Source organism: Bos taurus, chromosome 5 (assembly GCF_002263795.3).
Source record: "Bos taurus isolate L1 Dominette 01449 registration number 42190680 breed Hereford chromosome 5, ARS-UCD2.0, whole genome shotgun sequence".
Classification (NCBI taxonomy): Eukaryota; Metazoa; Chordata; class Mammalia; order Artiodactyla; family Bovidae; genus Bos; species Bos taurus.
Window position 1 is genome coordinate 24684180 of NC_037332.1, and position 27489 is coordinate 24711668.

General features: G+C 40.4%; 1 protein-coding gene across 1 annotated transcript; it reads right to left on the bottom strand.

Moving 5' to 3' along the window:
- On the bottom strand, positions 1-26809 carry NDUFA12 (NADH:ubiquinone oxidoreductase subunit A12). Its single transcript, NM_174306.3, has 4 exons — positions 26710-26809; positions 25821-25903; positions 21738-21825; positions 1-274 (listed from the first exon to the last, which is right to left on the bottom strand). The coding sequence occupies exons 1-4, from the start codon at positions 26793-26795 to the stop codon at positions 94-96; spliced, it is 438 nt and encodes a 145-aa protein (NP_776731.1). The 5' UTR covers positions 26796-26809; the 3' UTR covers positions 1-93.
- Positions 26810-27489: the final 680 nt, after the last annotated feature.

Below are 27489 nucleotides of genomic sequence, written 5' to 3' on the forward strand. Positions count from 1 at the left end.
TGCTTAATCAAATAACTTTAATCAAGTTAACAGTAAGCAGTACAATTATAGGAAAAGCCCCATATTTTACACGTAAATTGCTTTTCGTTGTCTTTACTTGTAAGGTGTCGAAGGTGGGACCCACTCCTGAATCTTCTTTCTAGTGGTGGAATAAGGTACGTACTGTTGTGGAGTGCCACTCAGATTGAATTTATGGTTTGTCCAAATGAATTTACGAGCAGTAGGTGGTTTTACTGTTGGAGGATCATCAGTCATACAGTGAAGCCAACGATGCCTTAAAGAGAGAGAGAGAAAAAAAAAGACAGTTATGAAGAGGTAGCCTAGTGTAGGAGAAGGAGCGCTAAGAGAGCAGTTCTCAAGTTATTACGTTGCTTGAGCTCAAATCTCAGCTCTGACTAGCTGAACTTTCCCATGCCTTGGTTGTTTCATCTGAACACTCTTACTAAGAAAAGTATAAGGATTAAATCAGATAATACCTAGAAAAACTCCTGTGCGTGGCAGGTACTCAATGTTAGCTACTGCTTTTATGATTATTATATGTCATCAAATCTAGGACCCCATCAATTTTAAGATACACCATTATTTTATGTATCACTAAGAAAGAAAAGAAGATGCTGCTAATTGCGGCACTACTGATTATAACATGCATCTTAATTTTAGATATAAAAATGTAGTTTAGAACTGATGACATACAGCATTATTCTATTGGATGCTAGAGGCTGCCTCCGCGGTTTCAGCACACTCAGGATGCTCTGGTTCATGAAGCTCTAGTTTGAAACCCTTCAGGCTCTTGTCGAAGAGGAGGGTCTCTGCGTGCATCTTAAGTCAAAGCTTAAGTCTGAGCACTGGAGGACATACAGTTTGTTATAATAAAATTGTTCAACCACAGCCCAAAGTTCACGAGTGTTTCAGCTTCAAGTGTTTGTAAAAAGATACTTGGGGGGAAGTGCCAGAAATCTGGCCTAAAGAAGGAAGCCGGGCATTTCCTTGGAGTACAGAAAACTCTCTAATAACAGAAAAGAAAGAAACTAAGTCCAAGGGACAAAGAGTAGAACTGAGCAGAAAACCAAGCTGAATTTATATGGGAAAGGAAGGGGAGAGAGAATTTATAACAAGATTCTGAGCTCCTAACACAAAGATGACTCTATAAGAAAAGGGAATGAGGTGACAGGCATAGAATTGCAGCTCCTGAGGAAAAAAAGGGCTGGGGTGGGGTGAGGGGGGATTACCCGGCTAGAGAGGAAAGGGCAAGTCAAGGAAGTTTCAGTAAAATAAGACTAAAGCTTGGACTGCAAGGAGATCCAGCCAGTCCATTCTGAAGGAGATCAGCCCTGGGATTTCTTTGGAGGGAATGATGCTAAAGCTGAAACTCCAGTACGTTAGCCACCTCATGCGAAGAGTTGACTCATTGGAAAATACTCTGATGCTGGGAGGGATTGGGGGCAGGAGGAGAAGGGGACGACAGAGGATGAGATGGCTGGATGGCATCACTGACTCGATGGACGTGAGTCTGAGAGAACTCCGGGAGTTGGTGATGGACAGAGAGGCCTGGCGTGCTGCGATTTATGGGGTTGCAAAGAGTCGGACACGACTGAGCGACTGAACTGAACTGAAAGCTAATGAGAAAAATGCATGATGCTATGTAAGTTTAAGAATATCTGCTAACAGTAATTGATAGATACAGCTAGGTAATTGTCTAAGATCAATAAGATATTATTACAGTTGCTATATTTGTGTCTAAGATAATTATATCATGACCAGCTAACACAATGAAGAATGAGGAAGTCTAAACCCACCGGGCTGCTTTCTCTCTTACATCCTCCAAAGGAAAATGGGGATTAGTCAAAGTAACCTGGACCAATAAATCATGACATAATGAGACACCAGTGGTGAGACAGGAGGGATTAGCTGTGAAAACCAAAGCTTTTACTTACCAAGGGGTTTTATGTAAGTTAAGGCACAGCAGAAATATTTAACTTTTGCCTTTTGAGTCAGCCTAAGTAACTACAAAAAAAGTGTGTTCAAAAAAATGTTAGTTGCTCTGTCACGTCGGACTTTTTGCAACCCCATGGACTGTAGCCTGCCAGGCTCCTCTGTTCATGGAATTCTCCAGGGGAATCTTCCCAACCCAGGGGCTGAAACCAGATCTCCTGAACTGCAGGCAGATTCTTTACTGTCTGAGCCATTTTTATTCAAATAATTGTCATCAAGACTCCTGAAAGTTAAAATGATATTTAAAGAAGCAGACTCCAAAGCTTTTATATGCCTATTCAGTAACTTAACTGAGAGCTCACAGAGAGAAAGAAAATGCTAAAAAGAGAGAACTATAAGAGGAGGGAATTCTCTGGTGGTCCAGTGGTTAGGACTCAGCAGTTTCAGTGCCAAGGGCCCAGGTTCAATCCCTGGTCAGGGAACTAAGATAAGATACTACAGGCTGCATGGTGAGGCCAAAAAAAGGAAAAAGAACACTAAAAGAAATTTTTACCGCCAACACATAAAATCTGAAAATGTTCATCTAGTAAGGCTATTGACTGGAGTCAGGGAATGAGTAAACAATCATTTATTCTCATTCTGTTAGAATAAGAAGCTACAAGAAATAAGAAAATGTTTATAATCTGCTAGCCTAATTTAACCCTTCTAACTATATTATTAAATAAAGCGTAAAGAAACAATATCTTTTAGATTTTCACACTGAAGAGTTTGCGCAAACAGGTTTTCATTTGGGTCATTTTTATTCCAATTAATTAAAGGCACCAATGGACTAAGAGTACTGCCTAAAAACTGTGTTGAGCTGGCGTCAGACCCACTTCAACTTTATATCACTGTTATTATCTTACAGGACAAAATATAAACTTCAACTTGATGATAAAGTCAGTAAGACTATAAATAAGGAGACTGGCAGAAAGGCAGAAAGTTCTAAATACAAAAGAGATAAGTATTTGTCATGAAAACAGATTACACTTTGGGAAAAACTTAGTACTCAAATATATTCAAGTATGTCAAAATTAATAACAAAGATATTAAACCATAATTACAACACAGCTCAAATGGAAATAAATCCCACAGGTGGTTGACCCAATTTTCAGTTGTTAATGAAGAAAACAGAGACTGGAACACAAAAAGAAGTGTAGAAAGGAACAGGAAAGGACGACCTTCTCTTTCTTTGAAAACATACTACTTCACTTAAGTTTGAGGTTGTTAGCCACTCTAAGTACAAAATGGAGGGATTTATTTCTGAAGAAAGAATAAAACAGCCTAATAGGAAATTTAAGAAATAAAAATATACACCATATAAAACAGATTGTAAGATGGTAAACAATCTTTAAGATGGATATTAATAACAAAGATAAAAAGTTTAATTTTCCTTTTCAGAAATATAACAGCAACAAAAATACAGGCAGTTTTGAATCTTTTCCTTGGATAATAAACATTGTTAACTTTGGGAATCAAGGCTGGAGTTTGTGTTCATGTTTCAGATATTTTTACCTAACATCACTGAGCCTAGAAACAACAAAGATTTTTCAACTTTTCAAAAGACAGACTAAGAAAAACCACACAAACCCCTCCAGATGGTTTTCTGAGGTAAAAATATTCATTATACTAAAACTATTATTACTCCATCTCACTTTAGTTTATGAAACATTCTCATGCATACCACTCAATCACTTAAATTAATACTAAGTATTTTGTATTTTAAAACTGAGGAAACAGAGTTGAAACCACCTTCCAAGGTCCCACAGCACGTATGTCACACAGCTGAGGCTTGAACAGTTTCCCAGAAGCCGAAAAGAACATCCTGATCAGGAGCTTACATACGAGCAACAGATGAAAACTGGCTGGGATGATGATAGCACTTAAGTATCTGTCAAAACCCTGAGATCCAGCTAACCATAGGATAAGACTGACATATTTAACAAAATAAAAACCAAAGACAATTCATGACAAAATAGCCAACTCAAACTTCTTTAGCTCAGTAACTACTGTTTTTAATTAAATGCAATCTGAATCAAAATCTCAATAGGGTTTGACAATTATAATTCTAAGGATCAGCTGCAAGCCTATCTTAAGAACACTTTGAAAACACAACAATCAGGAAGGCTGGCAATACCAGACTTTAAAGTCACAAACATTAGAACAATATAAAAATTGGTACAAAAACTCTGTACTAAGAATTTTGTACAAAAGTATAATAATAGAACAAAATCCCCTAGACTTAAGGATATATAAAGTAAGGTTGGCATATCAAATTATTGGGGAAAGTAAATTTTTCTCAATAAATTATGCTAGGACAATTAATTTTGTTGAGGAAAAAGTGCAAGAATATTTATATTCATAAGACGTGTTGATACTAACAGAATATGAAGGACCATTTCTGAGCTTAACATCAAAGTCCAAAAGCCATAAAGAAAAAAAATGGTAATTTTATTACATAAAAATTGAAGTATGTTTATGTCCTAAAACTCTGAAAACAAGATTAAAAAATAAAAGAAATGGGGAAATATACAGAAAAGTAGTTAATCTATCACTACAAAACAGAAAAAGTTAAACATCCAATAGCAAAACAGATAAATGATGTTAAAAGATAAGTCATAAAAAAAGATAAAAAATTTTAACCAAGGGAATAAAAATTAAAACAAGATATAACGTTTTACTTGCTAAGCTGGTAAAGATTTAAAAATAAAATAATATCTAGTATTGGTGAAGTTATAGAGAAATCAAACTCACATACTGTGAATGTATTTACCCTGAGAATGTCAACTGAGGGTAATTTGGCAGTAGGTACTAAACACTTCCAAAACATGTACATTTCTGGACTCAGCAATTTTACTTGTAGGAATGTGCCACAGAAAATAGGATGTGTGGATAAACACTTACATACAAGGATACTGACCAAAGTTTACTTATAATAGTAAAAACACAGAAAAAACAAAACCAAGAATAATATAGGGAATACTTTAACTCAGGCCATAGCCACATGACAGAGGATTAAAGCCTTAGTAAATATTATGTTAACAGAGAATATTTTATGACTTGAGAAAACACTCACCAAATATTAAGCTTAAAAAGCAGGTTATTTACTTAATTTACTGAACGATCAGATCAGATCAGATCAGATCAGTTGCTCAGTCATGTCTGACTCTTTGCGACCCCATGAATCCCAGCACGCCAGGCCTCCCTGTCCATCACCAACTCCCGGAGTTCACTGAGACTCACGTCCATTGAGTCAGTGAGGCCATCCAGCCATCTCATCCTCTGTCGTCCCCTTCTCCTCCTGCCCTCAATCCCTCCCAGCATCAGAGTCTTTTCCAATGAGTCAACTCTTCGCATGAGGTGGCCAAAGTACTGGAGTTTCAATAGTAGATAGCATTTGTAAGTCATGGCACTGTTCTAAACAATTTATAAATATTAACTCATTTAATTCTTAAAACAACTCTATGAGACAGATGTTATTAACCCGATTTAATAAATGAGGAAACTAGAGCACCAAGAGTTTAAAAATAACTCGCCCATGATAGTGAAGCCAGGATTCAAACACAGGCTACCACTTTAAAAATCCACTCACATTAAAAACAAAAGCAAAGGATATATATGCACAGGAAAAGGGGAAATGAGAAGAATATATATCAAAACATCAACAGTATTTTGTCTCTGTGTGGTAGGGTAATAGGTTACTTTTATTTGCTTTGTGATTTTCTGAATTTTCTGTAACAAACATGTACTACTTGGTAAGACAAAAGAAAGCTATTAAAAATTAAAATCCTAATTCAAAACAACTAGCAGGGTTTTAAATCCTCATTGAAATCATCTGTCATTTATTTGAGACTATAAGTAGGTTCTTCTACTTCTAACCCCACTTCACCCCACTTTAGACCATCACTTAAAAAAAAAACAAAACACTCTCTTTAATGTACTGAATGTTTTAGTGGCAGATAGACTGCTTCTCTCAGTCTACCTTAATGGGAATTCTTCCTATGTCACTTCCACAGCACAACGTCTTTCACTATAGTTACACAGAAAAGGTTCAAACTGTTTTTCTAATTTAGAAACCTCAAAAATTTCTACATATGACTATGTGTGCCATATTTTATACTTTGATAACCTGTGAACATCAAATAGATTTTGTCTGGAAATTGCAGATAGTTCTTTGTTCAGCAAACTACCCAGTTTATTTCCACAATCAGGTATGAAATTTCCCAACAACACATCTTTGTAAAATGTTACATTGAACAGTGAATAAAATGTGTTATTTATTATAAAGCAATATTCTGTAACACCTACATATCTACCTAAACATGCATTTTATAGTTTCTTAAAACACAGCCACTTAATACTCTCATTTTCTGGAACAGAAAATAAACATTAGGAAGGAACTATTTTGAAAATAACCTGTAACCCACTGTACTGAGTAACACTTATTTCAATTCAGAGTATTTTATACAACACTTACTATCTGAAGAAGGACAGACTGAGCAGATATATCAAGAGGAAGACAATATTCTCTGGCATTGAGAGATGGCAATTTACTTAGGAAAATAATATTCTAAAAGACTAAGATACAATTCAGTGGGACAAGATATTAAAAAGGACAGGCTGAAGTTAGAGTGGAACTCAGAGGTAAATATATTACAGCTTCAAATTCATACAAAAGCTATGAAAGGAGTGACAGATATACCATTTTTGGATCAGCCAGCAGAAGCAAATAAAATTACTGTATCCAAAAAGCAAAATAACAGTTGTTTCAAGTAAAACAGTATGTCCACATTCATCTAACAAAAGTTTACTGAGCGACTACTACGTGTGAGACACTGATTCAGGCATTAGCAACACAAGAGTGAACGAGATTCTTACCAAGAAGCATGGCAGCTGGAGAAACAAACCATGAGAGAAGGACGGGGCTCTTTCAGCTAGGGCAGTCTAAGAAGTCACTGGAACAGACACTTGAACAACCTGCAGGCCTGAGCCATGCAATCTGGGGAAACATCCAGTGCAAAGTAACTGAGGTAGGAGCGTGGTCACTCCGTAAGAAAAGCCAGAAGGCCATTGTGGCTAGTAAGTCAAGAGTCAGCAAGGTGGTGAACTGGGCAGGGCGCACAGACCTGGAAGGGCCAGGACGGCATATGGCCTTGCAGACCGAGTGAAGTGAGAGCCGCTCAGTCATGTCCGACTCTTTGCGACCCCATGGACTATACAGTGCATGGAATTCTCTAGGCCAGAATACTGGGATGGGTAGCTTTTCCCTTCTCCATGGGATATTCCCAACCCTGGGATTGAACCCAGGTCTCCTGCATTGCAGGTGGATTCTTTACCAGCTGAGCCACAAGGGAAGCCCAAGAATACTGGAGTGGGTAGCCTATCCCTTCTCCAGTGGATCTTCCCGACCCAAAGAATTGAACCAGCGTCTTCTGCATTGCAGGTTGATTCTTTACCAACTGAGCTATTAAGGAAGCCCTGCAGACCAAGTAAGGAGTTGGAATTTTAATTCTAATCATAATGGAAAGCCAATGGAGAGAGTTCTGAGCAGAGTACTGATATAATCTGAGTTAACATTTTAAAATAATCACTCTAATCACTTAATCATCTTCCCAGGTGGCTCACTGGTAAATAATCTGCCTGCCAATGCAGGACATGCAAAGAAACATGTTTGATCCCTGGGTCAGGGATATGCCCTGGAGTAGGAAATGGCAATGCACTCCAGTATTCTTGCCTGGAAAATTCCATGGACAGAGAAGCCTGGCTGGCTATATAGTCCATAAGGTCACAAAGAGTAGGACACGACTGAGCAACTGCACGCGCGTGTGAGCGCGCGCGCGCACACACACACACACACACACAATCATTCAGTATGTTGGGAATACTGGTATATTGTAAGAATGTAAGCCAACTAGTTAAGTGGTTGCAGAAGTCCAGGCAAGACATTACTGTGTTCTGGACTGGGGTAACAGCCATAGATGTAGTGATTAGGCATGGGATATATTCAGAAGATAAAGCAGAAAGAACATGTTGATAGAACATGTTCCTAGAGAAAGAGTTTAAAAGGACCCTTAAATTTTTGGCTTGAATAAACAAGAGTCATTTAATGGCTTAGGAACATTTTGCCTGAAAGGTTCATTAACCTACCTACACTGGGAATCTGAAGATATTTTAAAAAATCAAATATATTAAATTTCTAAATGTGCCCTAAAATGCTTTAAGGGATGTAATTAACTAACATTGCAAGTGGAGATAACTCCTTAGGAGAATTTCTTTCCATTAGCGTTTATTAACCATTCATCAAAGAACAAGAGAATATAATTGTTTTTTATTTTTATGCACAAATATTCAAGTTACTAATCTTGCTATTCTATTCATAAACAAATCCTCAAAGCTTAAGAGCAACTACATTTTAAAGTTTGCAGCTATAGTTAATAGAATATTCATTTTAAACCCAAATTGCCATTAGTCCTGTCTATATTCAAAGCCCCTCTACACTAAAACACTAAAACTGACAAGCAGCATATTAAGTGAAAACATCTGTGCTATATTAAGTGAGGGGAGGGGGAAGGGAAACAAAATATTGTATATAACAAATATATTTGTATACACACATTTACCTATATATAGTTATTAAAATTTATAACCACAAATCTTCTAAAGAAGACGTGACCAATAAACTACAACCTGTTCTCCACATTGTGGTCCTTTGAAAACATTCCTTCTCTACTCAAAAGCCGACAAACTGGTATCTGTTCAATCAGTGAACAAAACCTTAACAGTGCTTATTTCTTGGCTAAGGAATTATAGTTTATTTTTGTTTGTCCTTCTATGGATTTTCCAAGTTTTCTATAACAACTGTACATTTTTACCATCATGATTATAAGGATTCTTTTTAAAAAGGAAAATTGCTTATATTATACACTGAAAAAAAAGAGTAAATAAAACTGAATGATTAGGAACACAACTAACATAAACATTTATTTTAAAAGACTAAAGGAAATATGGCAAATGCTGACAGTGGTTGCCTCTTAGGGGTGTATGTGGATTATCCCTGCCCACCCAACAGATTTTTAAAAATTTTTCTGATCTCTCCACATTTTGTTCAAGAACAGATTCCATTTAGATTCAATGAAGTTCATACTGCCAAATGTACGTGGACACTTCTCTGTCCTTATATTACTTAATCTCAGCAAAAATCAACACAGTTAGACTTCCTATGATTATTGAAATGCTCATTTCTCTTGTCTTCCTTACTTTGCTGCTGCTGCTGCTAAGTCGCTTCAGTTGAGTCCGACTCTGTGTGACCCCATAGACGGCAGCCCACCAGGCTCCCCCATCCCTGGGATTCTCCAGGCAAGAACACTGGAGTGGGTTGCCATTTCCTTCTCCACTGCATGAAAGTGAAAAGTGAAAGGGAAGTCGCTCAGTTGTGTCTGACTGTTCGCGACCCCATGGACTGCAGCCTTCCAGGCTCCGCCGTCCATGGGATTTTCCAGGCAAGAGTACTGCAGTGGGGTGCCATTGCCTTCTCCGCCTTACTTTGCTGCTGCTGCTGCTGCTCAGTGGCTTCAGTCGTGTCCGACTCTGTGCGACCCCATAGACGGCAGCCCACCAGACTCCCCTGTCCCTGGGTTCTCCAGGCAAGAACACTGGAGCGGGTTGCCATTTCCTTCTCCAATCCTCACTTTGCTAGTAACTACTTATTCTTTACTGGCTCGACCTCTGTCCTAAGCTACAGATTCATCTATCCTGCTGTTTACTTAACATAATTGTTCACTTGGATTTCTGGCACGTATCTCAAATTTCCTTCATCCAAAAAGGAGGCTTCTGATTCCTACCCTCCACCCTCACAGGCTACCCTTCTCCTAGTCTTCCCATCCTAATGAAAGGTACCACCACCACCCAGTCTCTCAAGCCCGAAGTAATCATCTCCAGGTAATCCTCCCCACCTGCTACCTCACTTCTCTAAAAGGCTTCTAGAACATCTTCTGTCAAGTGAAAAAAAAAAAAGCTGACTAAAATGATGTTGTGTGTATGTATGTGTGTGTGTTAAGTTGCTTCAGTCATGTCCGACTCTTTGCAACCCTATGGACTGTGTTAGGTATCCTAAATAAATTAACCCTACAAAAGGAAAACCATTGTCAATGTCACCATGGCACTAAAAAAATCTTCAAGGACAAATTACTTTCTGTTAAAAAAAAAAAAAAAAGCGAAAACTTTTGAAAATAAGCTATAATTTCTTTTAAAAAGTACTTATGTATTACTTGAGTAATTTAACCGTTAATTTTAATAAGAAAAATATATGGGGAGGAGAGACCAGTACACTACACGGAAGAAGGAAGGGCACGTTACTTTAAAATGAACAGAAGGTGCCACCAAGTGGGAAAAAAGTATATCCACAGTAAAGAAAAATCCAGGCAAGCCATGGTTTTTTCTTTTTTAACTTGGTTCAAAGGATTTCAGAGTTCAAATATTTCAAACCACACATAAACAAAACTTTGTTTCTCCTGATGTAAATGAAAACAGCAATTTTATACTATTATGCAAAAAACTGCCCAAAATTTTCTTTCTATTGGTATTCAACAACATTTTATCGTGTCAAATTTCATGTAGATACTGATTATTTACTTGGTTTACTACCATAAAAATGAAAATAAATATTATTATGCATTACTGTATAGATGGTGGCAATTAGCTAACTTAAAGATAAAATTAAGGGTACTCCAAAATGGTATAAGACAGTATTTGTAATCCACTGAAATAAAGACTTTGAGTATTCTATTCAGTCAAGTTAAAGGAGAAATTAAAATCTAATTGTTGACCCCATAAATGAATAAAGGACTTCCATGGTGGCTCAGACGGTAAAAGCATCTGCCTACAATGCGGGAGACCGGGGCTCGATCCCTGGGTCGGAAAGATCCCCTGGGAGAAGGAAATGGCAACCCACTCCAGTACTCTTGCCTGGACGGACTGGGGAGCCTGGTAGGCTACAGTCCATGGGGTCGCAAAGAGTCGGACTAAGCGCCTTCACTTTCATTTTAAATGAATAAAACAGATAAGAAAAGGAAGGTACTGTAACAAAGAAAAATAACAGTAAGTTACAATACAGTATTAGTCTACCAGCCAGTACTCATTAAGTGACTATAAACTCCAGGATAGGCTCATATATTTTCATCCGTATAAATGTACAAACCCATGAGTACCTGAAACATAGTGGGGTGCTTAATAAATATTCACTCAATGGCATGAACTATTTGTAAGCTGGGTGCTGTGCTGGGCTCTAGGCAATAATTTTTTTCTTTAATTTTCAAGGTTCGAGTGGCTCCACTGCCCATCCAAGATGTTTGCACCACCACGGATACCTTTTGTTTATCTACTAATAGACCTTACCAACTGCTGACACATTCAAAGAAAAGGAAAGCTTTGAGACAAGACCGACAAAATGAACTCATTTTCCCACACAATTTCTCATGTTACCACAAAGATGGGGAACATTAAGTGAGCTACTGCTGCTGCTAAGTCACATCAGTCGTGTCCGACTCTGTTGGACTTCATAGACGGCAGCCCACCAGGCTCCCCCGTCCCTGGGACTCTCCAGGCAAGAACAATGGAGTGGGTTGCCATTTCCTTCTCCAATGCAGGAAAGTGAAAAGTGAAAGTGAAGTCGCTCAGTCATGTCCGACTTTTAGCAACCCCATGGACTGCAGCCTACCAGGCTCCTCCGGCCATGGGATTTTCCAGGCAAGAGTACTGGAGTGGGGTGCCATTGCCTTCTCCGAAGTGAGCTACAAGTTCATTAAAAATATGCCCTGGTTCTACCAAAAACACTGAAAGGATGCCACTGAAGGGAAATCCTTCCCCAGGTGAGACTATGTAACTACTCAACAGACTCAGAGACTGTCAGAGGCCACAGAGGGCCCCTGAGAACTCAGCAGGGCCAAGCACGGGAGCCACAGCCTGAGAACACAGGGACGCATCAGGTGTCACTCCCACAGGGAGTCTTTGCAGTAGTTCGTCGGGGGACGCGGCTCACTCAGACATCCATCTTTCACTCTGTAGATGACACAGCACAGGCTCAAGGGAGATGAGAACCACACAAGGCAGGTGCCGGAGCTGCCCTAACTTTAAAGCTTCACGCCCACAAAAGCTAACATCTCTGCTAACAACTACACAGGCACGGCTTCAGGACCGCCGTTCCCAGCAGGGACATACCGGTTCTAAGAGCAACAAGACAGGGGAGCCAAAATATAGCTGACTCATCAGGCATTTGCAAGTCCTCTCAATCTAGATGCAGTTTGCCAATCAAGGATCAGTTTTATCCAGCACTATGACTGATACAATCTAACCTGGTTTCCAGGGTGACAGAGCTAGATATTTAACTGAAGATCAGAGTCTCTCAACCCTTTTACCCATAATTTATGAAAACTGCATACTATGCTAGGTAAAATCACACTTGAAGTCCTATCTCCAGCACCAACCTCTATTCTGACCTCCGGACTAATGTTTTCAACTATCTACCCACCACACTCACTTGGCTGTCTAACAGACATCTCAGATGGAACTCTTGATTATCCCTTCCAATTGTGCTTCTCCCATTCTGCCTGCTCCTCCTCTTCCCAGCTAATATACCACTAGTAGTTCAGGCCAAAATCTTGAAGCTACCCTTTTCTCTCAAAATCCAATCTATCAGCAAATCTAGTTGAGTCCATCTCACTTCAAAATGCGTCTCTGTGGTGGGCAGCCTCTAAGATGACCTCCAATGACCACATCCTCCTGGTGGACATACCTCTCCTTGACTGTGGGCTAGCCCGACGGACTCAACTAACAGAATACAGCACCAGTGTGGGGTGTCACTTCTGAGATTAGGTTTAAAAAGACTGCAGCTTCCAACTATGGTGCTCCCTTTCATTTGCTCCTGATTGTAACTCTGGGAAAACCAGCTGCCGCATCATGAGGTAGTCTTGAGGGGAGGCCCACACGAGTGTTCTAAGGTCTGTGAATGAGTTGAACAGTGGATCCTTCCAAATGTAAACCTCAATATGACTGCAGCCTCACATGGCAAAGAGATGGGGAAACAACGGAAACAGTAACAGATTTTATTTTCTTGGGCTCCAAAATCACCGTGGACAGTGACTGCAGTCATGAAATTAAAAGACGCTTGCTCCTTGGAAGAAAAGCTATGACAAACCTAGATAGCATATTAAAAAGCAGAGACATTACTTTGCCGACAAAGGTCCATATAGTCAAAGCTATGGTTTTTCCAGTAGTCATGTATGGATGCCAGAGTTGGACCATAAAGAAAGATAAGAGACAAAGAATTGATGCTTTTGAACTGTGGTGTTGGAGAAGATTCCTGAGAGTCCCTTGGACTGCAAGGAGATCCAACCAGTCCATCCTAAAGAAAATCAACCCTGAATATTCGTTAGAAGGACTGATCCTGAAATTCCAATACTTTGGCCACCTGACGCTGACTTATTAGAAATTACCCCGATGCTGGGAAAGATTGAAGGCAGGAGGAGAAGGGGATGACAGAGGATGAGATGGTTGGATGGCCTCACTGACTCAATGGACATGAGGGTGAGCAAGCTCTGGGAGATGGGGAAGGACAGCGAAGCCTGGCGTGCTGCAGTCCATGGGTAGCAAAGAGTCGGACACGACTGAGCAACTGAACAACAGCAAACACACGGTGTCTTCTGTGTGGCCTTGTGAGAGAGTCTAAGCCAGAGATACCCAGCTAAGCTGCACTCAAACTCGTACCCACAGAAACTGTACGATAATGTTTACTGCTTTAAACTAAATTTGAAAAATCTGTTACACGGGAGTAGACAACGGTGTGTGCGTGCTCAGTCGTGCCTGACTCTGTGAACCCAGGGACTATACAGCCCCCCAGGCTCCTCTGTCCATCCTCTGGGATAACGCCGGCAAGAACACTGGGATGGGTTGCTGTTTCCTCCTCCAGGGGATTTTCCTGACCCAGGGAATGAACTCGCATCTACTGCGGGTCCTGCACTGGCAGGCAGATTCTTGACCTCTGTACCACCAGGAAAGCCCCCGAGAGCCATTAGCTGGGGCTAAGCAAAGTAAGCATCTGTCTGCTTGGCACAGTGGGTGGAGAGGAGGAGTGTGGCAATAGACTAGTAAGGTGATAGAGCCTGCACGGGGAGAAGAAGGCATTCCCGTGGGGAGGGAGGGGGAGTTGCCAAGCTGATGTGGGGTGCTGGAAGCATAGTGGGGTAAGAAGGGCGTTCAGAGGTGGGGAGTGGGAAGGAAGCAATGAGAACTTCAATACATAGAGTGGAATTCATCAAATAAGTAACTCTATTTAAAAAAAAAAGAAACAGAAATATGGAAAGAGAAAAAGCTGGAATATAACCTATGGTGTTGGACTGGATTCAGTGGCACTGCTGTGGATGCATGGTTTTCAATATGTATACTAAAAAAGACAGAGATATAGATGTATACACACATACACACAATTGTTAGAGCCAACTAAGCTTGTCCACTGAGAGAGCCTGGGAGCAGTGATGTCCCAACAGCAGTGAGCATACTTTGCACTTAGATATTATTATAGTTTCTAAATACTATACGGAAAAACAGCAAGAAAACAAAACAAACACAGGGCTCCTCAAAGAAATGGCTGTTTTCATGGGTGGGGAGGGGAAAACATAAGATGAACCTGGAAAAATTGTTGTCAGAAAGAATGTGCTCCAAGAATGCTGGAGATGTTTTAAAAGGACCACAAATGCAGACTGAATGGACTCCTACTGGTCAAATTTGTTCAATCTGAGCAATAAAAGAACAAATTATATTAACAGATTATGCTGCTGCTGCATTGCTTCAGTTGTGTCTGACTCTTTGCAACACTATGAACTGCAGCCCACACTATGGACAGAGCACCCTCTGTCCACGGGGATTCTCCAGGCAAGAATCCTGGAGCAGGCTGCCATGCCCTCCTCCAGGGGACCTTCCCGACGCAGGGATGGAACCTGTATCTCTTATGTCTCCTGCACTGGCAGGCAGGTTCCTTACCACTAGTGCCACCTGGGAAGCCCATTAAGGGACTATAACCCATGGATTAAAATAACAGTTCATACTGCTATAAATAAATTGAAGTTTCTTGAGTAACTGGATAGTTATATAACTTCAAAGTTTCTCCCCACAAAATGCTAATTGTAAAGGGAAAATGAGTAACTTGAGAATGCAGAAATCTGGGGAAATCAGAAGCCATTTAATAAAATGCAACAAGAAGAACCTGACATTGCTTCCGTGACATTCCTGTCACAGATGCACAGCTCGCATGGAGTTATGAGGAAACACACCGAGAAGCACTCCACAACACAACTGGCCTGCAATCTTGTAAAGTGTTAAGGTCATAAAAATCAAGGAAAAACTGATGAATCAATCCAGTGTGGAAGAGACTAGAGAGAAATGAGGTCTACATGAAAGGCATGACCAGACCCTCCTGCTATAAAGGACATGGTTGGGAACACTGATGAAACCTGAAACAGGGTCTGACCATTACACGGCAGTGTGTATCACTGTTCATTTCCTAACTTTGACGGTTACATCATAGCTATGTATGTAGGAGAATGTACTTGTTTGTAGGTATTATATACTAAAGTTAATTCTGTCGTAATATGACATCATTTTGGAAACTTACTTTGAAATGATTCAAGTACTTGGACTTTTCAGAAAATTTGGGATTGTTCCCAATTTTTAAAAAATTGTAAAACAGGACTTCCCTGGTGGCGCAGTGGTAAGAATCTGCCTGCCAATGCAGGGGACACTGTTTCCATCCCTGGTCCAGGAAGATCCGACATGCCACGGAGCAGCTAAGCCTGTGTGCCACAACTGCTGAGCTCACGCTCTAGAGCCCGCGAGCCGCAACTACTGAAGCCTGTGTGCCCGAGAGCCTGCGCTCCGCAACACGAGAAGCCACGGAAATGAGAAGCCTGCACGCTGCAACCAAGAGCAGCCCCCACACTGCAACAAGAGAAAGCCCACGCACAGCAAAGAAGGCCCCTCCCAGCCAAAACTAAATAAAGAAATAAAATGTAAAAACCTGTAAAACGGATCACACTCTATCTTGCCTTCCAGTGACTTTCTAAGAACTTTAAAAAAACAGCCAAAGGATTTACCCATGACTTACAAGATCCGCATGCAGATGTAGCTACTGTAGGCCCTAGCTAGTTCTCCTTCCTCGTCTCCTGACATCTTCCCCTCACTCATTCCATTCCAGCCCAACTGGCCACTTTGCTGTTCTTTTGAATACAAGCAATACATCTCAGACACAACGGGCCTTTGCACCTGTGGTTTCTGCTGTCTGGAACTCTTCATTTCCCCCACCTCAGTCCCCTCCCCTTTTCAAATGTCACTTCTTCAAGAAGCCTTCCCTAACCCCTGTATAAAACAGCCACCTCCCCCTCAAGAGAAGGCCCTCACTCTTTATGAATATCAGCTCCCTTGCATTTACTGTTTCCTAAAACACATATTTGTTTTTCTGCTTCCTCTCATGAGAGCAAGGGCTTTGTTTCACTCACTTGTTGTATTCACAGTGCCCACAATTGTTCCTGGCATCCAGTAGGCATGCCATAGGTTTTTTGGTTTTGTTTTTTTTGCCATAGGTATTTGAATGAATAAAGATGACAGACTGTAGTTCATTACTCTATACGTAATACCTGGCTCTCTAATGAAAGAAAAATCAACCCAACTTCAGATTTATTCATGGATCAAATCAAAGGTAAGATCAGAGTTCCACAATGCATTGCACTCACTCAGAAAAGGGGGTTCTGAGAAACAAACAGCTGAAGCCAATCCAAACCACTCTCTCCAAGGCAGATTTATCACAAGCCTTTAAGCTTCCTTTACAAACAAGGGTCCTCAAAGGTGCTCAGAACTTAGGGGGCTCCACTCCACAAAGAAACCCAGCTTTGTATCCTCAACTGCCCCCAGGCAGCACCCTAGCGGGTGATGTTATCTTCTACAGCTTTCAGCTTCTTTTTTATGTGATCTCAGATCTTACATATAAAAGGACTGGCTTGGCTGAATAGTACTTATCATTTCAGATCTTTAACTATTTAATGGCTTAAAATGTGTTTCATCCCACATAATTTAAATCAATTCCCTCCCCAACCCTTAATCTAGATAGGTACTCTGAAGGAGATGGCCATCCATCTGAACAAGACAGCCCACAGACCTTCTACACACTCTCGGGACCAACCCCTCCCCAAAACAATCAACCAAATAAATGAAAACTGCAGGATACCTCGTCACCTAAAGCCAACACTCCACTTTGAGATCGTGGTCTCAAATAGTGCCCCTGACACACAGAATACCCCTTCAGAGAAGGCAGGTAGCTCCAGACCTAAAATCACAGCTCCTCACATTTTCACAGACCACAGATTATTGTTTCCCATTAAAAAGAGCACAAAAATCCAGCCTCAAATAACATCAGTGCTGCTTTCTCATGTTAAGAGCCAATGAGTTTTATTAAAGACACACTTCAATACCGTAGTCTTCAAACTACGTCACTGACCGGGGTAAATGCTCCTAAGCAGTCCAAGCAGGGGACCACAAGTTGAAAACTGCACGTACGTGAACTCTTATAAACATACTTTCCTTAGCTCACATAATATTTAAAAAAACAAAAAAACTACTCTGTCCAATCAAGTAGACTGTTCAATTTAAATAAAATATTAGATTAGTTCACTTCCTTAGTCACATTAGCCGCATTTCAAGGCGCTCTGGGCTACATGAGGCTGGTGGTTTTGTTGTAGTTCAGTCGCTAAGTCGTGCTGGACTCTTTGTGACCCCACGGACTGTAGCCTGCCAGGCTCCTCTGTCCATGGGATTTCCCAAGCAAGAACACTGGAGTGGGTTGCCATGCCCTTCTCCAGCGGATCTTCCCAACCCAGGGACCAAACCTGCGTCTCTTGCACTGGCAGGTGGAATCTTAAACACTCACTGAGCCACCAGGGAAGCCCCACTGGAAAGCACAGTTATAGAACGTTTCCATCATCACGGAAAGTTCTATTGGACAGTGCTGTATTAAACATTCAATAACAAACAAACAGAAAATAAATCTCATAAAGAAATACAGATTTCCACTTTCTCTTGAAAAATTGTATCTGGAAATCCTTGGCTGGACCCCCACCTGGTGGAGCTGGAGAGGGAGCAGCACGCTGCCCTCACTGACTGAACGCGTGCATTCAGCTCACTGTAGCGCCCAGAACCCCCAGCCGTCTCACAGCAGCACTTCCGCCACTCACTCAGTGCCTGGGTTCCTACTTGAGCCTTTAGAATGAAAGTGAATACTATGAGATTATCTCAGTTTCTACTCAGTAGAGCCCCAAACTACTTCTGACGATCAAGTTCAACTAAAAGATCACAATTAACCTGATACTTTATTTTTAGGTGTGTGCTTTTTTTGTAAAATTTTCTAGACCAGGATCTTCTAGAAAGGATCTCTAGAGTATATCAACCAGCAATCTATGAAATAGATATAAATACTTTTTTTGAACTATTTTTATTAAAAATTTGGTAATTCAAGTAAGAGGATTTGAAATTTCATTTTTAAAATAGACATATTAGAAATCATAGTTTTTAGAGACCAAAGGAATTTGAGGGAATCTCACTTAACAGATGAGAAATCCAAACTCCAGAGAGGTTAAGGAATGTGCTTTAAGTTGAACTGCTGAATAAGATCAGGGCCAGAGCTCTTTTAGCCTTTCTCTTCACTATGGCCAAGTGATACCACAGCATCCTGCTTTTCCTCAAAGATGACCATACCATTATGTAACCCAACATATAATATGATTGGTGATACCTCTCCATCAAGAGAGAGTCTACACCTCTCCTGTTAAACATGAACAGAGTTTTCTAACTGCCTCGGCCAAGGGAATGCAGACTAAGTACTGGATGATTTCCAACACTAACTCAGATAAAGCAACATGGCTTCTGCCTGGTGCTCCCTCTCAGAGCATTTGCTTAAGTAGGCTCAGGCTACCTGAGGGTATTCCAACCCAACACTCAGCCATGTTCCCCGCTAAAAGCCAGCATCAATTGCCAGACGGAGACAGAACATATCTCCAGACTGTTGTCAGAGCTGCTCCAGGTCTTTGCTCAAACCCTCCAACCTCCACCTTCGGCCAGGTTGTCCTTGCTTAAAACCAGCAAACAAGCCACTACCTCCACCCACACGTTTAGTAAAAGTGAACATAAATTTTTAAGTTAAAGGGTACAGAGATAAGAAAGGAAGCTACAAGCAAAAACACAGATGGAACCAGATGAGACCAACCAATGAATCTGACCTCCAACTATAATAACCCTGAGTCATCTTATACATTGATTTCTATGATATTAACATATTAAATGGCACACCTACCAACAGTGATGACCAGACATTAATAACAAAAAAAGGATAAAAAGGGAGTGGCACCCCACTCCCTGAGGATGAGGGGAGCCCTACCTTTCCTGGCAGACTAATGCATATGCCTCCCCATCATTAGGCTCACTTCTCCTCCCTTTGTCTTTACTTTTTAAAAAAAAATCCCTCTTGCCACTGATTTGAGTAAGATGGAGGAGGAGAAAGACATGTGCTCATCTCCTCCTAAGAGAACACCAAAATTGCAACTAGCTGCTGAACAATCAACAGGAACCCACCAAAAAAAAGATACCCCACATTCAAGGGCAAAGGAGAAGCCGCAACAAGATGGTAGGAGATTGCATGGCTGCAATCGAGTTTAAAATCAAACCTCATACCAGCCAAAGATGCTTGGAGAACACACACAAAAAAACCTTGTGTGCACCAGGACCCCAGGGAAAGGAGCAGAGACTCAGCCAGACCTGCCTGTGTTTGAGAGTCTCCTGGAGAGGCATGGGGCCTCAGGAAGCATTATGACGAAGAAAGTCAGTAGAGGTGATGAAATTCCAGCTGAGCTATCTCAACTCCTAAAAGATGATGCTGTTAAGTGCTGCACTCAGTAACATGCCAGCAAATTTGGAAAACTCAGCAGTGGCCACAGGACTGGAAAAGGTCAGTTTTCATTCCAATCTCAAAGAAGTGCAATGCCAAAGAATGTTCAAACTGCTACACAATTGCACTCATTTCACATGCTAGAGAAGTAATGCTCAAAATCCTTCAAGTTAGGCTTCAACAGTATGTGAACCAAGAACTTCCAGATATACAAGCTGGATTTAGAAAAGGCAGATGAACCAGAGATCAAATTGCGAAAATCTCCTGGATCATAGAAAAAAGTAAGGGAATTCCCAAAAAACACCTACTTCTGTTTCACTGACTATTCTAAAGCCTCTGACTGTGTGGATCACAACGAACTGTGGAAAATTCTTAAAGAGAAAGGAATACCAGACCACCTTACCTGCCTCCTGAGAAACCTGTATGCAGGTCAAGAAGCAACAGTTAGAACGGGACATAGAACAATGGACTGGTTCCAAATAGGAAAAGGAGTACGTCAAGGCTGTATACTGTCACCCTGCTTATTTAACTTCTGTGCAGAGTTTCATGAGAAACGCTGGACTGGATGTAGCACAAGCTGGAATCAAGATTGCCAGGAGAAATATCAATAACCTCAGATATGCAGATGATACCACCCTAATGGCAGAAAGTGAAGAGGAACTAAAAAGCCTTTTGATGAAGGTGAAAGAAGTGAAAAAGCTGGCTTAAAACTCAACATTCAAAAACTAAAATCATGGCATCCAATCCCATCACTTCATGGCAAATAGATGGTGAAACAATGGAAACAGTGACAATTTTCTTGGGCTCCAAAATCATTGCAGATGGTGACTGCAGCCATGAAATTAAAAGACGCTTACTCCCTGGAAGAAAAGCTATGACCAACCTGGACAGCATATTAAATAGCAGAGACATCACTTTTCTGACAACAGTCCGTCTAGTCAAAGCTATGGTTTTCCAGTAGTCATGTACGGATGTGTGTGGTGGACCATAAAGAAGACTGAGCACCGAAGAACTGATGCTTTTTAACTGTAGTGCTGGAGAAAACTCTTGAGAGTCCCCCGGACTGCAAGGGGATCAAACCAATCAATCCTAAAGGAAATTTATCCTGAATATTCATTGGAAGGGCTGATGCTGAAGCTGAAGCTCCAGTCCTTTGGCCACCTGATGCCAAGAGCCAACTCGCTGGAAAAGATCTTGATGCTGGGAAAGACTGAGGGCAGGAGAAGGGGGCAATAGTGGATGAGATGGTTGGATGGGATCATCAACTCAACAGACATGAGTTTGAGCAAGAGTTTGGGGAGACAGTAAAGGACAGCAAAGCCTGGCGTGCTGCAGTCCCTGGGGTCGCAAAGGGTCAGACACGACTAAGCAGCTGAACAACAACTACTGCCACCTGGGCAAGAAGCTGATCTGTGAACATGTTCTCGCTTCTCCACTCTTTGGCCAGTGAATAAAGCTTGTGCTGAGTCAATCTCAGTCAGGGTCCATGGGATGTAATCAGGAACAAGATGATTCCAGCATCAGCCCTGAGTCTTCCCCTTGAAGCCTCAGACATCCTGGAGCAGAGATAAGCCATTCCTGCTCTGTCTTGTCTGAACTCCTGACCCACAAAAACCCCAAGATAAATACTTATTGTTGTTTTAAGCTACTAAGTTCTAGGATAACTAGTCACACAGCCATCACAATTGGGACCGATGCTTTCAGAACACCACCGATTAACTTAGCAATAGAATTTCAACAAATATTTGTGTAGTACTGCCAACTTAAATAAAATGCTGATGCAGCCTACCATTCAGGGGGCACCATGCTTCCATCCACATCCCAGAATGTGTTTTTGCCATTCATTTCAGTAGTATATATAACCCATCGGTGTCGGCCTGGATGGAAAGATCAACGTGTAGTTTAGAGAGATGTGAGGAGATAAAGACCAGCTTTCTAAAACAGCGTAATTGCGTAGTATCAAAGTAAGCTTTTTATTAAGAAAAGACTTTTATATGCTCTTATGTAAGAGAAAAGTTAGAGAACTATAGAGACCCGGGTGTATTATTGAAGGTAAACTCCAGGAAGTACATGGCAAGGTTTATCAACAACCCAGAGGCCACCTCAGGAAAACCCCTCTAGGGCAATGGACTCGCTCTGTGGGTGGAGCTCAGGCCTTTTCCACAGTGCAGAACCCTTGCTTCTCCCCAGGTGCCCTGCCAAGCGGGTATCAGAGAGGGAAGGGGAATACGTTCCCAGTCATTCTGGGTATTCAGGAGAGAAAAGTGCTCCTCCTGAAACTGGGGCAAGAGAAATGTATTCACAGCAATCACACTTGAGGAACAGGTTTCCGTATAAATATTTTTAAATAACCATCAGAGATTCTTTAGGAAATTGGTGGTTACTACATAATAAGCAAGCATTACATATGATGGTTAGATAAGTAGAACAGCTCATGTTATCAAAATAGTATGGCTACATGTTTTAACAAATTTCTATGAAACAGCTGAGAGCCTAACCACAATTTACAAAACTGTTAGGCAAAGGCCTATATTTTAAGGAACATTGTCACTTTTTTTTCTTTTACTTTTTACTGGGGTATAGTTGATTTACAATGATGTGTTTCAGGTGTAGAGCAAAGTGAATCTGTTTTTATATATATATATATATATATATATATATGTGTGTGTGTGTGTGTGTGTGTGTATCTCCACTCTTTTTTGAGATTCTTTTCCCATATAAGCCATTACAGAGTGTTAAGTAGAGTTCCCTGTGCTATACAAGACTGTCATTTATTATCAATGGCTGTTAGGCAAGTTATAAGCCTCAGTTTCTTTATCTATTAAAAGTGGCTGATTATACCCACATCTTAACGTTGCTATGAAAACTAAATGTCACACACACACACCTAGTTTGGTATCAAGCACATAGGTGCATAATAAACATTAATTTCTTTCATCTCTTCCTCACTGCCCTCACCCCCACAAAGGGAATACTGAATTCATCCCTGTAATGAATTTTAAGCCAATAAGCAAAATGATGCCATGATAGAGCTGGGCTTTAACAATCTCATAATCTATACATATCAAAATTTTAAATGTGCATACTCAGACTCAGCAATTCCACTTACAGGAATTTACTCTTAACTTAAACAAGTGAATGTGGACATTGTTACAATCAAGTTCACTGCAGCATTGTCTCTAACAGCAAAAAGTTGAAGGCAATGTAAGTGTCTACCAATAGTGAACTATCCAAGAAAATAATGGTTCTTCCATACAGTGGAATACACTGTTGCTATTAAAAAGAATGGTGTGAAAATTTGTAAAATAAGAAAACACAAGTGTTCAAACAGAAAAGAATGCTGTAGATACCTTCAACTTACTATGGGAAAAATGACCCATGATTTTTAAGTAAAAGTATTTCAGTTTACAAACAACATGCATGACATAATTTTAAAAAATGAATGTTTACACATGCACTGAGGAATCTTGAAATATATATATATAATACTATTAAAATGGGGTAAAACTATGAGACAAGGAAGCTTTCCTTTTTCACTTCATACACTAAGTTTCAATGTTTTACAACAAAATACATCATTTTTTAAATTAGCAAAAGTAAAGATATTTCCAATGTGAGGCAAAAATGGAAAGAAGAAAAGGGGAAAAAATGAAGGAAGTTTATTATCATACTAGTTTGTAACAAAGCGATGAATAGAAAGAATTTTGGCCTGGGGCTCTGCCACTACCTAGCTGTTATTTAACTAAGTTCCTTCTGGATAAGACATTTTCTTGGGCCTCAGTTTTTTTCTCTATTCAAAAAAAAAAGCTTTTTGATAATCTCTTAAAATCAACTGCAGGCCTAGAACTCTGATTTGCCTAAATATTACAAAATTATGGTTACAGAGTGTTAAGATACTGCTGTTTACCCCTTGTAGACCAACTTGCATCCTGTGCAATCACACATGGATACATGATTTGTATGTTCCTAAAAATATTAAGGTCCATGAGCAAGTTTCCTCTGTAAAATGAGGGAGGGGGAGATGTTCAATATTAAAGTAGATAATGTATGTTATATGTGTTTAGCAAGCACATGGCACTCAAGGCCATTATATTTCACCTTATCAGTTTTTCCCCTGGATAAAGACTAACTATTCCCTCTCTGATACTTTTAATCTCAATCAAAAGATAATTTATTATAAAAGTAACAAATGCACATGGCAAAAAATTTCCAACACTTCAAGAAGGTAATAATACTAACAACAGTAGTATAGTATTTTTTGAGCACTTACAGCCCGAGCAATAGGCCAGTGGTTCTCAACGGGGGACAACTCTGTCCCCCAGGGGACATTTGGCAAAGTCTGGAGACATTTTTGGTTGTCACAACTGCAGAAGGGAAGTGTTTCTGGTACTTGGTGGGTCGATGCCAAGGATGCTAAGCATTCCATAATGCACAGACCAGCCCCTCACAACAGAGAAGTATCTGACCCACAGTGTTAATCTTGTTGAGGCTGATAAATCCTACATTTAGATAAGCTCCTCCCATTCACTTATCTATTTTTTATACAAGTTTATGAGGCAAATATTATTATGATGATGCTACTTTATAACATGAGGAAGCTGGGGCTGAGAGACATTAATTAAGTAAACTTCAGAGTTACAAAGTTTTAACATGCAGAAACAAAATGTTGAAACCTTACCATCTGATAATACTTCTAAGTTTCTTGTATTTCCTTCCAGCATTTGGAATATGAACACAAAAAGCTTAATTTTCTTCCTGTGAGGCAATAAATTGTTCTGCATCTGGAGTTTCTTGTGTTACAAACATCTTTGACATCTTTCTACATAAAATGTATTGGTTTACATCATTCTTAATAACAACAAAGTATTATAAAAAATGCAATTCATCAGTATCCAATTGATGCACAATTAATGTTGCTTTTAGAATGTACTAGTAAAACAATGCTGCAATGGTTGCTTTTGGTTTGCAAGAATATTTAAGGTGGATTCCTAGAAGTTGAATTGCTGGGACAAAAGATACGTGCAATGTAAATTTTAAGAAAATTTACGGACTGTCCTCCAAAAGGACTGTACTAATGTATATACTTAAAAAAAAAAAATTATTTATCTGGCTACACCAGGTCTTAGTTGTGGCACATGGGATCTTCAATCTTCCTTGTGGCACGCAGGATCTTTAGTTGTGGCATGTAAACTCTTAGTTAGGACATATGGGATCTAGCTCCCTGACCAGGGATTGAACTTGGGCCCCCTGCACTGGGAGCATGCAGTCCCAGCCACTAGACCACCAGGGAAGTCCTAATGTATATACTCATGGCATTTCCCCAGTAAGTATTTATCAGATTGGCAAATGCTTCAAAACTCAACAGGTGAAAAAAGATAACGCTGTTTTTTTGAACTGCATTTCTGTAATTACAAGTGAGGATGAGAGGGATAAGTTAGGAATTTAGATTTAAAATATACACATACTATACATAAAATAGATAACCAAAAAAGACCTACTATATAGCAGAGGGAACTATACTTAATATGTTGTAATAACCTATAATGGAAGAGAATGTAAAAAAAGAATATGTGTATTTATACACGTATACATGAATCCCTTTGCTGTATACCTGAAACACTGTAAATCAACTATATTTCAATAAAAATTGAAAAATAAAATCATGTATTCTTTTAATAAAAAATAAGAATGAGCATCTTTTCATGCCTTTGTTAGTGACTTAATTTTCTTTTCCTATGGATTATCTTTTTCTTTTTTCTATTGAGTTCTTCATCCTTTTACAAGTACCTTGTAAAAATACATTACGGAAAACAAAGTAAAATCAAACCCCAATCTCACTCCCATTACTTATACCCCAAAATACTGCACTTACCAAAAAACTGCTTGTTGTCTTCATAGTATTTATTTCCATATTTGTCTTCTCCCACTAATGTGCCAACCCTCACATCATTTGCCCTGGGAATGTCCAAAAGAAAACAGACATTTTGGAAAGATTTTTTATTTACAACACATAGGTAAAAAAGAGAGTATTAACTTTCACAAACATAGGCAGCTGTGCCAAGGAGAAAAACGAGGAGATGCTGGATATGGTCACCGATTGTATACTTTCAGCACAAGCGAAGAGAAACTGAGCCAACTGATGTGCCTTAAATGCACTAAATATTTACACGCAATACCTTCAAATTACAAGACTACTTTAAAAAATCTATTATCCCTAGGTCTGAGCCACTGAAGTTAGCAATAAACTTCAGGAAACCTGGAAATTAAAGTGTTTCATCTTAAAATGATACGAACATCTGGCTCTTTCATTCGGCTCTAGGTCTCCAACTCCGTTTCCCCGGACGATGCTGCTCGTCCAATTCACCGAGTTGAAGGACTACTCGGGGAAAATTGTAATCACTTGGTTTAACTCCTTACAGTACATGGAAGGAAAGGGAAGGAGGAAAAAAACCCCAAAAGTTTCCCAAGGTCACACAGTGTGAGCTTTTGGCAAGCTCATTACTCTCCAGGAAGCAGAGCAGGGGTGCAGCCCATACACGCCCTCACCTCTATGTCACAGCCCTGTCTCTACAGCCGGCTTTGATCCCGTCTCCGGGAGACCCCGGGACAGACTTCCGCCCGGGGAAAGCCAGGCTGACTTGGCCGGTTGTCCTTGAGAGGAGTTGCGGATTCTCCAAGGTGACCCAAGCCCGAACCCCCTTCCAAGAAACCAGCCAGGGTAAGTCCAGTCCCAGAAGCCAAGAGCATGGCTGGCTGCCTACCTGAACAAGACTCGTAGATAGCCGCGGAGGCCACCGTGGCCGCTGACCTGCTGCAGCCCGCGCTTCAGGACCTGCAGCAACTCCATCTTGTCCTGCAGGCCCCGCCTCTCCGGCGCGCCGCGGAAAACCCACCGGCGGAACCAGCCACTCAGCGGCAGGGAGCCGACGACAGAAAGTTTCCAAGCACGCGCGGCAGGAGGAGTTGGTTTTGCGCATGCGCGGGTCTGGAGCTCCCCCTTGTGGCCTCCTCCCGTTTTCCAGAGAAGATGAGCTTTGTTGTCCCTCCAGAGCTGCGTTTTCAGAGATGCCATTTAGAAGACAGGACAAGTGGAAAAGTCACCTATACTAGGGTTTCCCAGGTGAAGTTTTCTCCTTTGGGGACCTCAGTTTCCTCATCTAAAGTGATTGCTTCAGACTACTCCAAAAATCCTTTCTAGAGTCAAGATTCTTTAGAAACAATTACCATCAAGGAATTCAATATTAAGCACAAAATGATTATTGCACATTTGAAAGTAAGTACATTTAATACTACAGTTGTATAGGTAGGCCATTGAGGAGGAGGAATAGAAAAATACAAGATTAAGTATCTACTTTAAAGGACTTAATGATTCAGTTTCAAGTTTTGAAATAATAAAAAACTATTTTCTAATTTAAATTAGATGCATATTTAATTTTTTAAATAATCAGTTCAGTTCAGTTGCTCAGTTGTATCCGACTCTGAGACCCCATGAACTGCAGCACGCCAGGCTTCCCTGTCCATCACCAGCTCCTGGAGCTTGC